Genomic DNA, 15,402 nt, shown 5'->3' with positions numbered 1-15,402 from the left:
GTGGGCCGTCAAAGCAATCGAAGAGTTTATATTTTGTGGGCCAAGTAAAGCCGTCTCGTCTTGCTGTTCTAGAAGATTTCTCTTCGCGTCGCCGGCGCTGACACCGCCGCCGCCACCGCCATCTCCGGCGAAAACCCTACCTGCACCCGTCCAGCGAGCGCCAGGAGGTAGGCTCTAGCCGGGCGGAGGATGGTGTTCGGGCAGGTGGTGATCGGGCCGCCGGGCTCCGGCAAGACGACCTACTGCAACGGGATGTCCCAGTTCCTCTCCCTCGTCGGCAGGTGAGTAGCTCGTGCTTCTGCTGCTCCAACCCTCGCAAGCTACTCCCTTCGTGCTCGCGGTTCCGGTGCTAGGTGTTTGTTTGTTTGTTTGTTCCAAATTTCTGGTCGGCCTTGCGTTCTGTTGGTTGCAGAAGCGTATTGCTTACCTCCTGGGCATGGACTCGCTATGCAGTTCGGGTAGGAATTTGTGGAAAGCAAGAACTAGGTCGCTTGATTCAGATAGTAGGTAGATTTCGAATTGAGTATGCCGGCTTTATGCCGATAGAGAGAGAAGGTTGGGAGAGTGAGGGGAGATGGGCAATTTTCTCCCATGGAGGCAGGGAGCTTGCTCATGGAAGGTTTCCCCAACTTGCAAATTTGCAATTATGCTAAATGTTTTGACTTATGTGCTTCACTGTTGCGTTGCAGGAAAGTTGCGGTTATCAATCTCGATCCTGCGAATGATGCGTTGCCGTATCCTCTGCACTTTGAGCTCTGAAATGCTCCATTTGCCATATTATCTTGTTTCACTTGTTGGATTGTTGTTCTGCAGTTAAACCTGAAATGTATCCTTGACAGCAGTGATTAAGATATGAATGCGCCATAAACATTGAGGACCTCATAAAACTGAGTGATGTCATGTCTGAGCATTCGCTTGGTCCAAATGGAGGTTTGGCCCAGAGCCCCAGACTTCAGGAATCAAACCTGTTATTTCTTTTGTATGTTCGCTTATGGTATGCTGTTGAAATTTGTGTCAGGCCTTGTGTATTGCATGGATTACTTGGAGAAGAATATCGACTGGCTTGAGGAAAAGTTGAAACCTCTTATTGAAGGTCGGTATAGGCTGGCTTTCTTTATTAAAACCATATCCATGAGCTGCAGCCTGGAAGATCTATAAAATGGAGATCTCCTATAGAAGTCATGATCTCATCGATATTGTTCGCACAGCTGATAAAAAAATTGTTGTTATGGTGCATTCAGAGAAAAATGTAATATTTGGTCAATTTCAATTATTTCCTTTTCAAAATGGTTTACTCACAACTGTTTGTTTGGTCTGAAGTCTTAACTTTTTGCAGTTCTAGAAAAGTAGGACCCAATTAAAGTTATAGATTTTGAACAATTAGAGCTCCTGGGTTCCATTATTCTGAGGATTGTGTTTCAGTTTGTTCACAAGTACACCTTTTGTTTGTTGAGCTAGTTCTGAAAGATCATAGTAGGGGTTACTAAAATACCTATACAGATACTGCTTTATTGTCATGATTTCCTATGTGATTTGCTCAATGGTGGTGATGATTTCTGCAGATCACTATCTGTTATTTGATTTCCCGGGTCAAGTGGAACTTTTCTTTCTACACTCAAATGCGAGGAGTATTATTTACAAACTTATCAAAAAGCTAAACTTGCGGGTACAACTGTGTTAAATCCTATCCAGAGTTCATTGATTATGTAATGAATTGCGTTGCCCACAATATTTCTTGGTATTCTACAGCTGACTGCCGTGCACCTTATTGATGCTCATTTGTGCTGTGATCCTGGGAAGTATGTGAGTGCATTGCTTCTTTCACTGTCAACAATGCTACACATGGAGCTGCCACACATCAATGTTTTGTCAAAGATTGACCTCATTGAGAACTATGGAAACTTAGGTACTGCTTTACCTGCAGCAGAATTTAGTTGATTATTACATGTTTCTATTTACTCATCTTTTTTGTTGGCAGCATTCAACCTCAACTTCTACACTGATGTCGAGGATCTGTCTTATTTGCAACGCCATCTAGATCAAGATCCTCGTTCTGCCAAGTACAGGTAAAACATAAAAATCCAAGCAGCAAATACATAACTTTACTGCCTCAAAAAGTCATGCATATGCAGTCCAGCATACTTGCATAGTTACATTGCACTTATTGAAACCTTGTTACTTGATCAAATTAGATGTAATTAAGCAGGCATTTCCAGTTCTCTTGGGAATATTGTGAAATGTGTGTGCAGTAGCAGTACCCTTTTGTCCATTTCTTTGTTTATTGAGAAACCAAAGGTTGCAACTAATATATTTGTGCAAAAAATCCGATGCTCAACCTGTTTAAGATTAAGAATATGTACTTGGGTAAAGTTGAAAAACCAAACACAGGAGTTGTGAATGCATCTATTGTTTTTGCTTCTTGGGGATTGATAGACGATCATCCTAAATCAATGTCTGTTAACATAGCAGTGTGACCTTTTATGAAGTGAGATGCAGTAACCCTGGGAATCATTTAATTATTCAAATCAAAATCTCTGATAATGTTGCTCTTATGCTTGGATTTCACCTTTGTAATTATTTTTATTGCTTGGGTTATTTATAATATTTTTGTTCCATCTGCTTAAGGAAACTTACTAAGGAGCTGTGCGATGTGATTGACGATTTTGGCTTGGTCAATTTTACAACTTTGGACATCCAGGTACTTACTTGAAAGATTCAGTTATTTCAATTAAGATCCCTGTGAACTTGGTCTTACAAGTTGTTTTTGCCTCTAGGACAAGGAAAGCGTCGGCAATCTTGTGAAATTGATTGACAAAAGCAATGGCTATATATTTTCATCTATAGACAGCAGTGTCGTTGAGTTCAGTAAAATTGCAGCAGCGCCACTTGACTGGGATTACTACAGATATCCTTTACTGTCTCTTCTAGCACCTAGCTTATTCAAACAAATATCTTTACTCTCATACCTTAAGTTATTTTCAGTGTTCTAGAAGCACTCTATTCAAATCACCCCTCTGGCACGTACAGGCATAAATTATTACAATATGGAACAACACTAGAATGGAACAGCACTAGACCACCTTACATAGCAAATTTATGGCTGTGCAACTTGCCAATTTTCACATGGAGCCTGTAGTATTTGTGGCAACGTTGGTATTCCAGACTGGTATTTGGATTTACTAGTGCTTACCCTTGAAGGCAATTCGCATGCCTGCTGTATGATCCTTGGATGCTGCTTTACTGTTTTTTTTTTTCTTTCTCTTGTCCATGAAATACATCACTATTATAGCCTCCTTGCACCTTTCCACATTTCCTTTTGTTCCTTGACATGTGACTACAACAGCAGAGGTGCAGGAGAAGTACATGAAAGACGACGAATTCGTGCAGAAGACAAGCAAGACGCGATGAAACTGAATTTGTTTGTAATGCTTGACATGTGACCTTGCTATGCTTGAATGAGAGCTCCATTTGCCCCCATGCCGCTCAGGTAGGGATGTAACATGTTGTGACATGCAAACTGGAACTGAGAAATGTACTCCCTCCATTTTAAAATGTTTGACACCATTGACTTTTTAGCACATGTTTGACCGTTCGTCTTATTCAAAAAATTTTGTGAAATATGTAAAACTATATGTGTACACGAAAGTATATTTAACAATGAATCAAATGATATGAAAAGAATAAATAATTACTTAAATTTTTTAAATAAGACGAATGGTCAAACACGTACTAAAAAGTCAACGGTGTCAAACATTTTGAAACGGAGGGAGTATTTTACCATAACAACGATACTTGTAGTTTCAACCCATGTATCCCAGCTGTAGATGTCTCGTGCTAGCTGCTAGATGTGCTATGTGTAGGACAGTAGGAGTACAACTCTGAACATGCTCTGCTAATTCAATCTAGGCAGGTCTCAATTTTTCTTTAAACTTTTAACTTTTCCATTACATCAAAACTTTTTTACACACAAATTTTCAACTTTTCCGTCACATTATTCCAATTTCAATCAAACTTTCAATTTTGGCGTGAACTAAACACACCCCTAGTAAGTCGGATCTGGTCTTGCCACCCCACCAGTTTCCACCAGGGTTTGTATTTCGGACAACCGATCAAAAACCACGAAAGTAGATACCCAGTGAAATTTCAAGTGGTTTTTGATAATTCAATTTTGAAACAGTAAATTTTAGCTAAATTTTCGATCAATACTGGGTGTTAGAGATCTCACCTGGTTACCACAAAGTATCATAAAGCACACAAGATTACAGGCAGTTTTTGCAATGGTATAAACAAGAGTACAAGACAAGATTACAAGCAGGCAGTTTTTGCAAGGTTTTTTGCAATGGTATAAACGAGACAAGATTACAAGCAGTTTTTGCAAAGGTTTAAACAAGGGGATCATGATCCCCAATCTTCAAAGTCATGTAACTTTATCATTGACATGTGGATCAGATGAACCATTGACTCATATGTCAATAACTTTAAATATAGAGGATCTTAATCCATTGGATCCACGTAGAGGATCTAAATTCATTGGATCCACATGCAGTAACAAAAGCGATCTAAATCCATCGGATCCACATGTCAGTAACAAAAGCACAGTGACTTTAAACGTAGAGGATCTTAATCCGGAACAAAGTGGCACAGCTATTTTGTCTGCTCTGATCCGGAGCTTCTGACCTGTGCTCACCACCAGAGTTTTAAAATGGAAAGCTTGCATCAGGCCACGTGGCGTTGACAAAGAACCAATCCCAATGTGGCCACGAGCCCCGGCCACGCCGCCGCCGCCGCCATGGCCATCAAAAACCTAGTGCCGCCTCGCGCAGCGCGCTGCGTCGTTTGGATCTCGACGACGGCCGGCGCCAAGGCACGGAGGGAGAAGAAAACCACGCGCCTCTTCTGTGTTCTCCGGCGATGGCGAGCTCCACGGCATTTGCAGCGGCATTTGCGCTGCTGCTGCTAGCGTCGTCGGCGGCGGCGGAGGGGGAGGCGGTGCTGACGCTGGACGCCGGCAACTTCACGGAGGTGGTGGGGGCGCACGACTTCATCGTCGTCGAGTTCTACGCCCCATGGTACGTACATTGTACAGGCAAACCCCATTCCTCGCCGCCGGCTCGGCGCCATGGCGCCTTGCTGATTTTGACCTTGAGCTCAGCTGACCAAATCCTCTTCGCCGCCGCCGCAGGTGTGGCCACTGCAACCAGCTTGCTCCGGAGTACGAGGCGGCCGCCGCCGCCCTGCGCTCGCACGACCCGCCGGTCGTCCTCGCCAAGGTCGACGCCAGCGCCGACCTGAACCGGGGCCTCGCCGGCGAGCACGGCGTGCAGGGCTACCCCACCATCAGGATCCTCCGGGACCGCGGCGCCAGGTCGCACGACTACGCCGGGCCCCGGGACGCCGCCGGCATCGTCGCCTACCTCAAGAGGCAGGCCGGCCCGGCCTCCGTCGAGATCGCTGCCTCCGCCTCGCCGCCAGCGGCCGACTCCATCGCCAACGACGGCGTGGTCGTCGTGAGTTTGACCTCCTCTTCTCTCTGCATCCGCTGTTTATGCTTATACTTACAAGCTAGCTAAAGGCTCTTATTGGATGGCCTAAACAGTCAAAGAATAAGCCAAATTTTAAATTTTCAAACTTAAATTTAAGATTGATTTGAAGATATTTTTAACGTAATTTCTTTTTTAACATTGACTTTTAAGTCATCAAGAACATATATATGAAAGTTTTATCTACAAATTTATTTTTATTCCCTAATAAGCTGTTTTGCCTTATTAGGGAAAGAGCCAAATGATGGGGGCTAAAATTTAATTTTACATTTGAATTTCTGGTTTTTTATTATAAATAGCATTTACTTTTTTTAAGTACATTTGATTTTTTGTTTTTTAATTATAAATAGCATTTACTTTTTCTAGTCGCTAAGGATATGTATATATAAAAGTTTTACTCACAAATAATATTTTTTATTTACAAATAAAGTGATTTGGATAAACATACAAATGAGCGAAACAATGACCCGATGCATCAGTCAAATACTCTTTCTGATGCAGGTCGGAGTTTTCCCCGAACTTAGCGGCAGCGAGTTCGAGAGTTTCATGGCGGTGGCGGAGAAGATGAGGGCCGACTACGATTTCCGGCACACGACGGACGCCGGCGTCCTCCCGCGGGGTGATCGGACGGTGAGGGGGCCTCTCGTCCGCCTCTTCAAGCCCTTCGACGAGCTCTTCGTTGACTCGCAGGTACACTAGCTGAAAATTAATGCTACAGAGATACTCTGCTCTGTTTTGATCCCTCCAGGGGAGGGGTATCTCTGTATTCTTGTTTGCTTAAAAATCATCCAAGTAGTTATGATTCATGAAAATTTCTGTAAAAAGTTGACAGCGTTCGTACAAATACATATACCACCACTAAAAAAATGTAAGATCCAAACTCAACTTACACATTGATATATAAAAACATAAATTCGGTATATGAATAATAGGGTAGTGGTAGTGTCCATACCCAAATTTATCTTTTTTTTTCAAGGTGCATGTCAAATTTAAACTTAATTTCTGGTGAATCGATAAATATCATTATACTTTATATTGCCAATTTTTTCAAAAAATTTTACAGCTATTTACAATAAATTTGGAACAAAAATATACACGAGGGGATATGAATATCCTCCAAGGGATTAGCTAGTAGTAGCTCACATTTTGGATAAGAAATGGACAGAAATTTGGATTGCTTCTTGTTTTTATTTTTCAGGATTTTGATAGAGATGCGTTGGAGAAGTTTATCGAGTCTTCTGGTTTCCCTACAGTGGTTACCTTTGACACTAGTCCGGCAAACCAGAAATACCTTCTGAAATACTTCGACAATGCCGGCACCAAAGTAAGGACAGACAATTGGTTGACTTCTCACTCTGTTTGCCTACACTGGACTGTTTAGCTTGTTGTTTAGGCCATGATTGCCTCTTATCATGTGCACACGATTTTCACTGTCTCTCATGTTTTATTTCAATGTGCTGCTGGAATCCATAATTGAGAATGCAACTCTTGTCTCACTTGGTCTGATCATCTGTTCTTTCTGAACCTGATTTTGAGCGTGCAGGCGATGCTTTTCCTGAGCTTCAGTGATGACAGAGCAGAGGAATTCAGAACTCAGTTCCATGAAGCTGCAAATCAATACAGCGCAAACAACATAAGCTTTCTGATTGGTGATGTCACTGCCTCTCAGGGTGCTTTCCAGGTAATCTTTTGCCTTCTTTTTTCCATAACAATCTTTATTAGTACATTGCTTTGCCCCAACATTTCGTATAAAAACAATGTCCAAGAGTTGAAAATGCCTGCTGTCTGACCATTTTTGAATGCACAATGTTCCAGTATTTTGGGCTTAAAGAGAGTGAAGTGCCCCTCGTTTTCATACTAGCATCGAAGTCGAAGTATATCAAACCAACTGTGGAGCCTGATCAGATCTTGCCCTACCTGAAGGAATTTACAGTAAGCCAATTTCTGAACTGATGCTATTATCCTCTTCCTCGTTTACTAATTCCCTGATATATATTCTGTGGGTTCTTTAAGTCGCTTGCGTGATATTTAGTCTCACTATTTTGTACTAGGGACTATGAAGGTTACTTATTATTAGTACTACCTCTTTTTTTAATTTCTGATGCTGTTAAATTTTTGGGATAAGTTTGACCATCGTCTTATTCAAAAAATTTATGTAATTATTATTTATTTTTATTATGACTTGATTTATCATCAAATGTTCTTTATGCATGATTTAAATGTTTTCATATTTGCATAAAAAATTTAAATAAAACGAATGGTCAAACATTGATAAAAAGTTAATTACGTCATACATTAAAAACCGGAGAAAGTTTCGCTACGTGCTTAGTCAGTTTGCCTTGATTTTCTTTATGCAGGAAGGAACATTGGCACCCCATGTTAAATCAGAACCCATTCCGGAGGTTAACGATCAGCCTGTTAAGACCGTTGTTGCTGACAATCTTCGAGAGGTGGTTTTCAACTCCGGCAAAAACGGTATGTTCTGGGCTAGTTGCTTGAAGAACTTGTATTAATTACCACTCGACCTGTTACAGAATGCAAGATGTTTTGGTTTTTGTTACAAGCCATTTTTTTTTCAAGTTTAACCGAGTACATAGAAAATGTAGCAACATTTATAACACCACATTAATTTCATTAAATCTAGCGTTGAATATATTTTTTAGTGCTGAAAATGATGTTACGTTTTTCTTAAACCTGGTCAAACTTTGACTTGGATAAAATCAAAACACCTTATATTAAAGTGGAGGAGGTAGATATTTGTTTAAGTTATGCCCTGCATGCCTGATGCCTGCTTCGTCGTCAACATCTTAACCATTTTGTTAATTTGTTTGCTCAAGCTGTCAAAACATAAGTTCGGTCTCTGTTTTTTTTTTTTTTCAAATTCCTTTTGCAGTTCTGCTCGAGTTCTATGCTCCATGGTGTGGACATTGTCAGAAGCTGGCCCCGATCTTGGAAGAGGTTGCAGTTTCATTGAAAGATGATGAAGACGTCGTCATAGCAAAGATGGTAATCTACCCTACCTATGAGCTCTCTCCATTGCTTGGTCCATGCTTGCCTTGTCAAAGATATGATTGAAAAATGCCTTCATAGCATGCATCCATCAACCATCTGATCTATTTATTTCTTAAAAAAACAAAACAAAACAATCAGACTGATTCATTTTATTTTTTTTTAGAAAAAAAGCAACCATCAAATTCACATGTCATGCCTGGGAAAAAAAAGACTCAAGTTTGACATTTTTTTGCCTCAAATTCAACAAACCAGATTATTATCAGAACACGCGCGTTTCTCACCGTTCACCTCTTGACCAATTCGTTTGCCCTGAATTGCAGGATGGTACTGCCAACGATGTACCGTCAGATTTCGCGGTGGAGGGGTACCCAAGCATGTACTTCTACTCGTCTGGGGGGAACCTCCTGCCCTACGACGGGAGGACAGCCGAGGAGATCATCGATTTCATCACCAAGAACAAGGGCTCCAGGCCTGGGGAAGCAACCACGACTGAATCTGTCAAGGATGAACTGTGATGGCCACTTGGTCAGTGATTCAGCGACTCCAAGTTTTTTTTTTTTTGTTTCTTTACCAAAAGAGAGCTGCATTTTGCAAAACACTGATTTATTCAGGATGAATTGCAATCTAAAATCATCTTTGTATTATTTTTTGTAGGGGGAGTGGGGAGCTTCAGGTTAGGAGGTGCAGTGCAGCTGACAGCTTGAGGACATAGCTCAGTACTGAATTTAATCTTGTATTCGAGTTCCAGGTTTCCAAGTACATGTAGCATTACCAATGGTTTCATACATACATGTTCCCCCCCTTTTTTTTTTGGCACCGCTGAAATCTGTTATTGTAACATCATTACACTACATCGAATAATCCCCATTTTAGCTTGCCAAACGAGTAACTAAAATCCCTGTGTTTCTGAACCGAATAATCTTACCAAACTGAACCAAAAAAAAAAAAAAGGACAGCATCAAATGTCCCTGCCTTTCTGAATCTCTGCTGCTCCAGAGTGGTTGGCGTTAGATAAGCTCTCTCGTTACAGCCATCCTGTCCTAACAAAGTAATTAAGCATGTAAACTTTGTTCCTTTCTTCTTTTTTTTGTGTGTGTGTGTGTTGTCAAAAGCTATCATCCTAACATAATGTGAGGTCCCATGGATGATGATTGTCCACAAGGTTGGTGGCGATCGATGCTGCACTGCAATTTGCAAAGTCGTGAGAGAGATGAGATGAGAGAATCAAAGCCGTACGCGCGGCTCCGCTGTTGCAATCAGGTTGGTCGTTGGCTGTCCCTCTCCTTTTTCTCTCCTCTCCCTCTCTCTCTCTGCTGATCTGCTGCCTTTTGGACAGTGCATCTCTGCATGCGAGCTCAGCACTAGCAGCAGAGCAGCAAGGCTTTGCACTTGCAAGCTTTTTTTTTTTTTTGGGAGAACTTGCACTTGCAAGCTGCTCTCCCTTTCTATCTCCACTACTTCTCACTTTCCAAATTTCCATACCAATGTGAATGATAGTAATAATAACTAATTGCATTGTCTGGTTGAGCTATCTGCCACCTAATTTAATGACCAAATGGTCCGCTTTATTAATCGACTGCGAGTACACTGTTACACTGTCGCACTGTTACATATATATATCCAGATTTTTAACATTAGTAACTTTTGTTGGTGGTAAGGTACTAAGGTCTTGCCTTTTTTTATTATTTTTTTCTTTCTCTTCAGTTAATTCGATTTTATATTCCTAGTCTTTAGATATGTGATCTGGTATGTGGAAAATGCCACTTGAAGGATGTAAACAAACATGTACATACTGCTAGCGTGCAACTTACAAATGGGGAAACAAAAGCAATAATTTTCCTCTTACCCAGAAAAAACAAAACCAAGAACTCCTCAACATTTATAACTGAATTTAAATCCTAATGTTGACTGTACGATCGATTATGCATACATGGTGTGCATTTAATTTTGAAAAGGAAAAAAAAACACTGAGCTGAGCTCCAGAAGATGCTTTTAATTACACACAGTAGGTTAATTAATTACTTTGCCGCGAATGTATGTGCGGCGAGAGAATAGTAATTAAGAGTAAGCTAGCGCTAATCATGGCACGTAGATGCTCCCGTGGCGGCGATGGTGGTGGCGGCACGGCGGCGCCGGCGACGGCGACGACTTGTCGACGGCGAACAGCTTCCGGAAGAGCCTCAGCAGCAGCTCCCACCCCGTCGTCGCCCTGCTCCCTCCGCCGCCGCCACGGCGGCCGCCGTAGAACTGGCCCACGGCGCCCGCCCGCGACGACGCCCTCAGCATCGTCGGCGCGCACCCGTAAAGCCCTCCTCCCCCTCCCGGTGGGGACGACGACGGCGTCTCCTCCTCCTCGTCGTCGTCGGCCGCCGCCGCGGGTGAGGGTGACGGCGGCGTCCCGGCCGCCGCGCGCTGCTGCTGGCGGCGCCGGAGCTGAAGCAGGAGCTCGTCGTTGAAGTCCTCCCACAGCAGGTCCATCCTCTCCTCGTCGCCGGCGCGCGCGTCGCGGTCGCGCTCCCACAGCTGGTCCATCCGCTCCTCCTCCTCCTCCTCGTCGACGCGCCGTGCTGCTGCTACCGGCGCCGTCGCCGCCACCGCCTGGCCGCCCGACGCCGCGTCGTCGTCGTCGTCGTCGTCGTCCGCCGTAGCCATCGTGGATGAGAATGGCCAGAGGAGGCCGCCCTGGCTGCTCGGTGCCAGCGACGACGTCGCCGCCGCCGCCACCGCCGTCGCCGTCGCCGTCGCCGTCGGCGCGGGGAACGTGAAGTCGTCGTCGTCGTCCTCCATGGACGAGGCGAGGCGAGGCGATCGAGCTGCTACTGTTGCGCTCTGACACTAGACACTGCTAAGTCTCGCGCTGGGTTTCTGTATTGAAGTGATGATAAGGTTAGAGAGTGGAATAGTACGTGGACGCGATTGGGTACCCTTGCCTTGTGTTGTTGTGGAGTTGGGCAGGTGACAGGTAGCTAGCGCCAGTAATGCTAGATTTGGATTGTAGTTAGGGAGAGAATATATGTATAGGTATAGGTGGTATTAATTACTCCCTCCGTACCTAAATATTTAATGTCATTGATTTTTTTAAACATGTTTAATCGTTTGTTTTATTTAAAAACTTTTGTGAAATATGTAAAACTATATGTATACATAAAAATATATTAAACAATGAATCAAATGATAGGAAAGGAATTGATAATTACTTAAAATTTTTAAATAATACGAACGGTCAAACATGTTTTAAAAAAAGTCAACGACATCAAATATTTAAGGACGGAGGGAGTATAATACATATTTTATTTCATTTTTCGTGTTTTCGTTAGCAACTTTAATTTTTTTTCAAACTTTTAAATTGTATGTTCGTATGAAAGATTTTTTAATAAAAATTAATTTAAAATATCAAATAAATTTATTTTTAAAGTTTTTAATAATTAAAATTTAATTAATCATATGCTAATAGCTTTCTTGTTTTATGTGTTACAACATTATTTTCATCTTACTAGCAAAAATACTTGTGTGCAACACGTGAAGACAATTTTCACGATTGATAAAAACTCTATCAATTTAAACGACAAATCCTAACGAGACGAACAAAACAATGGTAAAACAAAATCAAAAATCATATATTATAGCATTGAACCTGGCTGTATTTATAGCATTGAACCCGGTTGTTGCACTTGCTTTATACGTCATCACACGAATAATCTCTCACGTACAGCTTTCTATAACCTCACAAATCAATCGGGTGGCCATTCCATAAATCGATACCTGGGTATTTTACTATGCCTCATCGACCATATATTGAAATTTTTATTATTTAGTAGTGAAAGTTTTTTTACTGTAGATTGAAAGCATTTACAAAGTAACAAACTTGCCACATATACACCTTAAACAATGATAACTTTAAGAAAAATATTGATGAGAAGAGAATTTTGAAAGAGAAAAGGAAAGGAAAAAAAGAGAAAAGGATGAGAAAACAGAAGAGGGGGAGGAGAGGGAGAGGTTCATGATGATGGAGAAAAGAAAAGGAGAAAAAGAAAAAAAAGAGAGAAAAAAACGTCGATCGAGGCAGGGGTGCACGGGACTGGGTGCCAGTGGGATGGTGTGGGACGGTTGGGTTGGGCTAGGAGGAGGAGGGGATGTACAATAGTTGTTCTACTCATGTCGAATTAGGTACGGGTGATGTACAACCAACTCAAAAATTAACTCAAGCACGGATTACGTACCAAAATTCTGACAAAAACATCATCAATTTCTATAATACTAGAAAAAAAATGCTCGTGTGTTACAACAGGTGAAGTCTATTTTAATCTTATTATTGTTATATGGTTTAGTTAAGATGAAATTCACGATCTTAAAAACCGACTCAAATACGGATATGTATTTCCAAAAGCAATCAAACTTAAAAACTGACTCATACACGGATGACGTACTAAAATACCGGTAAAAACATCTTCATTTTTATAATAGTAGATAAGAGATATAGATTAAAACCAAAACATAAAATTAAAACCGACTCAAACACGGATGATGAACCACGGAAATATCTTCAATTTTTATAATCGACTCAAACACGGATGATGGACCACAGAAACATACTTAATTTTTATAATAGTAGAGATATAGTAGAGATTTGAAAAGAAGAAGACGACCATACTATAGCACCAACAGTATATGATATATCGAGAGGGCTATTTGCGCTATTGGCACACTTTTCCCTTCCTTTGTGGACGAAATGTTTTCCTTTTCAGATGAAAGTTTCAAGTTTTATGCCAAAGCACACAATATATAATACTGCAGCACGACAACCATTGTTCTGCCAAGATTACCTATATAATACTTGGTTTTGCGTACCATATACTCCCTCCGTCCCATAATATTGTAATCTAGGATGGGATGAGACCCATCTAGGACTACGAATCTGTGTCCAGATTCGTAGTCCTAGATGGGTCTTATCCCATCTTAGGTTACAACATTATGGACGGAGGGAGTATAAACAGAAAGAAGTCTAGAGTGGATCTCGATCTACGCACGTCTACTCTTGGCCCTCGTGTCTTCTCTTGGTTCGGGATTTAACGCACGGAAGGCAGTTCATACCATTCCGCTCCCATGATGAAACCAACAGCAACAGATGCAACGGTGACAAGTATGGTCATCACATTCTCTTTTCTGATCTTGTCGAGGTGCTCCCTATCAAAAGGATGTTTGCATATACTCACTCCTTCCTAATTGTTTGACGCCGTTGACTTTTTTAAACACGTTTAACCGTTCGTTTTATTCAAAACTTTTGTGAAATATGTAAAACTATATCTATGCATAAAAGTATATTTAACAATAAATCAAACGATAGAAAAAGAATTAATAATTACTTAAATTTTTTGAATAAGACTAACGGTCAAACATTTTTAAAAAAGTCAACGGCGTCAAATATTTTAGGATGGAGGGAGTATAATGCATGAATGTTAGTATCGTTTTCATTTGAGTAAAAATTAATGAAATAAATCGTAGCGCCTCCAAATTAATTAATTACCTCGCCAGCTTCATCTCTAATTCTAGCTATCCCATCATCAATAATACTAGCTATCTTGCCATCTATCTCCACTCCCTCATTTTCTAATTTTGCCAACAGATGATCAACCTCCTTCGTCTTCCTGGCAACATCAGCTCTAACTCCTTTGCCGGATCCACCCTGCTAGTAGGATTAATTAGAGAAATATATATAGTTAGTTGAAATGGTAATGCATAAGCTAAAAACAGCTAGTCATGCATGTTAGTGGATGCTAATGATCAGAGAGCAATGGCTGCAATTGGCTAACGGTGGTCCTTTCAGAGATTGTACTACTAAACTTACAAAAGTTTGACGACCAGCATATGTCCGACTATATGAAATTTATATTACTATACTTGTTTTTGGAAATGCTTTAATAACAGTACAATATAGAAAATCATTGATATAGAAGCACTAGAACGGATACCCTCATCTCAATCGGGCGGTAAGCCCTATCTCAATCGGGCACGGCGTCTGTCACAGGCTAGAAGTCACTGATGTGAAGAGTTATCTCAATCGGGCAAACGGCCGTCACGGATGAATCTATCTCAATCAGGCTCTAAGTAAAACCCGTCACCGATAGCTTTGACCCAGACGACCAGTCAAACTATAGCCTATCACAGATGACCTATCTCAATCGGGCCACAACTAGCGTCCGTCACAGATGACTACTAACCTCAATCGGGCCTACACTAGAGCACGTCACAGATGATACTCATCTCAATCGGGCCTAAACTAGAGCCCGTCACAGATGACTACTTACCTCAATCGGGTCTAAACTAGAGCCCGTCACAGATGATACTCATCTCAATCGGGCATTAAGTGCGGCCCGTCACAGATGACCATCATCTCAATCGGGCATTTAGTTATGTCCCGTCACAGATGACTATAATGCACAAAAAAAATAAATTTTGTTTTTTGGCTAGCCTCAGGCCTTTGCTAGCCATGCCAGCTACAAAAATGACAGAAACAAACATAGATATACAATATGCAGGCGTTTGGACAAGCGTGAATTCTACGGACCTCTAACTCCAGTGGACACAGAACCTGTTTTGCTTCGTATGTCGTCTCGGGCAATGTATTCTCAGCAAGAAGCATAGCCTTCAAAATTTCTAAAAGATCTGTGAAACTCTTGTCTGTCCATCCACTACTTGCCTTCAACTTCATTAGGTCCAAGGTAACTGACAACTTAGTGTGCTTTGCTTTGCATCCAGCGTACAGAGGCGTCTCGGAATCACTAACCAACCTACTGAACTTCATGAAATCTCTCTCATTCTGGGCTGGGTCCTCAACGTCATGTAACATGTC

The 15,402-nt window shown here is 41.6% G+C and overlaps 3 protein-coding genes across 3 annotated transcripts; 2 read left to right on the top strand and 1 right to left on the bottom strand.

Annotated features, from left to right (window-relative positions):
- The first annotated feature begins 46 nt into the window (after window positions 1–46).
- LOC127762086 (GPN-loop GTPase QQT1) lies at window positions 47–3,499 on the top strand. The gene is made up of 10 exons (XM_052286441.1): window positions 47–281; window positions 690–734; window positions 851–930; window positions 1,019–1,093; window positions 1,563–1,666; window positions 1,750–1,906; window positions 1,979–2,066; window positions 2,626–2,698; window positions 2,775–2,906; window positions 3,340–3,499. Exons 1-10 carry the CDS (start codon window positions 190–192, stop codon window positions 3,406–3,408), a joined length of 915 nt encoding a protein of 304 aa, XP_052142401.1. The 5' UTR covers window positions 47–189; the 3' UTR covers window positions 3,409–3,499.
- A 212-nt stretch (window positions 3,500–3,711) lies between these two features.
- LOC127762085 (protein disulfide isomerase-like 1-3) lies at window positions 3,712–9,443 on the top strand. Its single transcript, XM_052286440.1, has 10 exons — window positions 3,712–5,069; window positions 5,183–5,507; window positions 6,042–6,230; window positions 6,739–6,864; window positions 7,084–7,221; window positions 7,356–7,472; window positions 7,898–8,015; window positions 8,434–8,546; window positions 8,873–9,077; window positions 9,207–9,443. The coding sequence occupies exons 1-9, from the start codon at window positions 4,912–4,914 to the stop codon at window positions 9,065–9,067; spliced, it is 1,479 nt and encodes a 492-aa protein (XP_052142400.1). The 5' UTR covers window positions 3,712–4,911; the 3' UTR covers window positions 9,068–9,077; window positions 9,207–9,443.
- Window positions 9,444–10,368: 925 nt separating this feature from the next.
- On the bottom strand, window positions 10,369–11,533 carry LOC127761951 (uncharacterized). The gene has a single exon (XM_052286286.1). It carries the CDS (start codon window positions 11,337–11,339, stop codon window positions 10,632–10,634), a length of 708 nt encoding a protein of 235 aa, XP_052142246.1. The 5' UTR covers window positions 11,340–11,533; the 3' UTR covers window positions 10,369–10,631.
- Window positions 11,534–15,402: the final 3,869 nt, after the last annotated feature.

This window comes from Oryza glaberrima, chromosome 2 (assembly GCF_000147395.1).
Source record: "Oryza glaberrima chromosome 2, OglaRS2, whole genome shotgun sequence".
Taxonomy (NCBI): Eukaryota; Viridiplantae; Streptophyta; class Magnoliopsida; order Poales; family Poaceae; genus Oryza; species Oryza glaberrima.
This window is presented reverse-complemented; position numbering and strand designations above follow the sequence as displayed.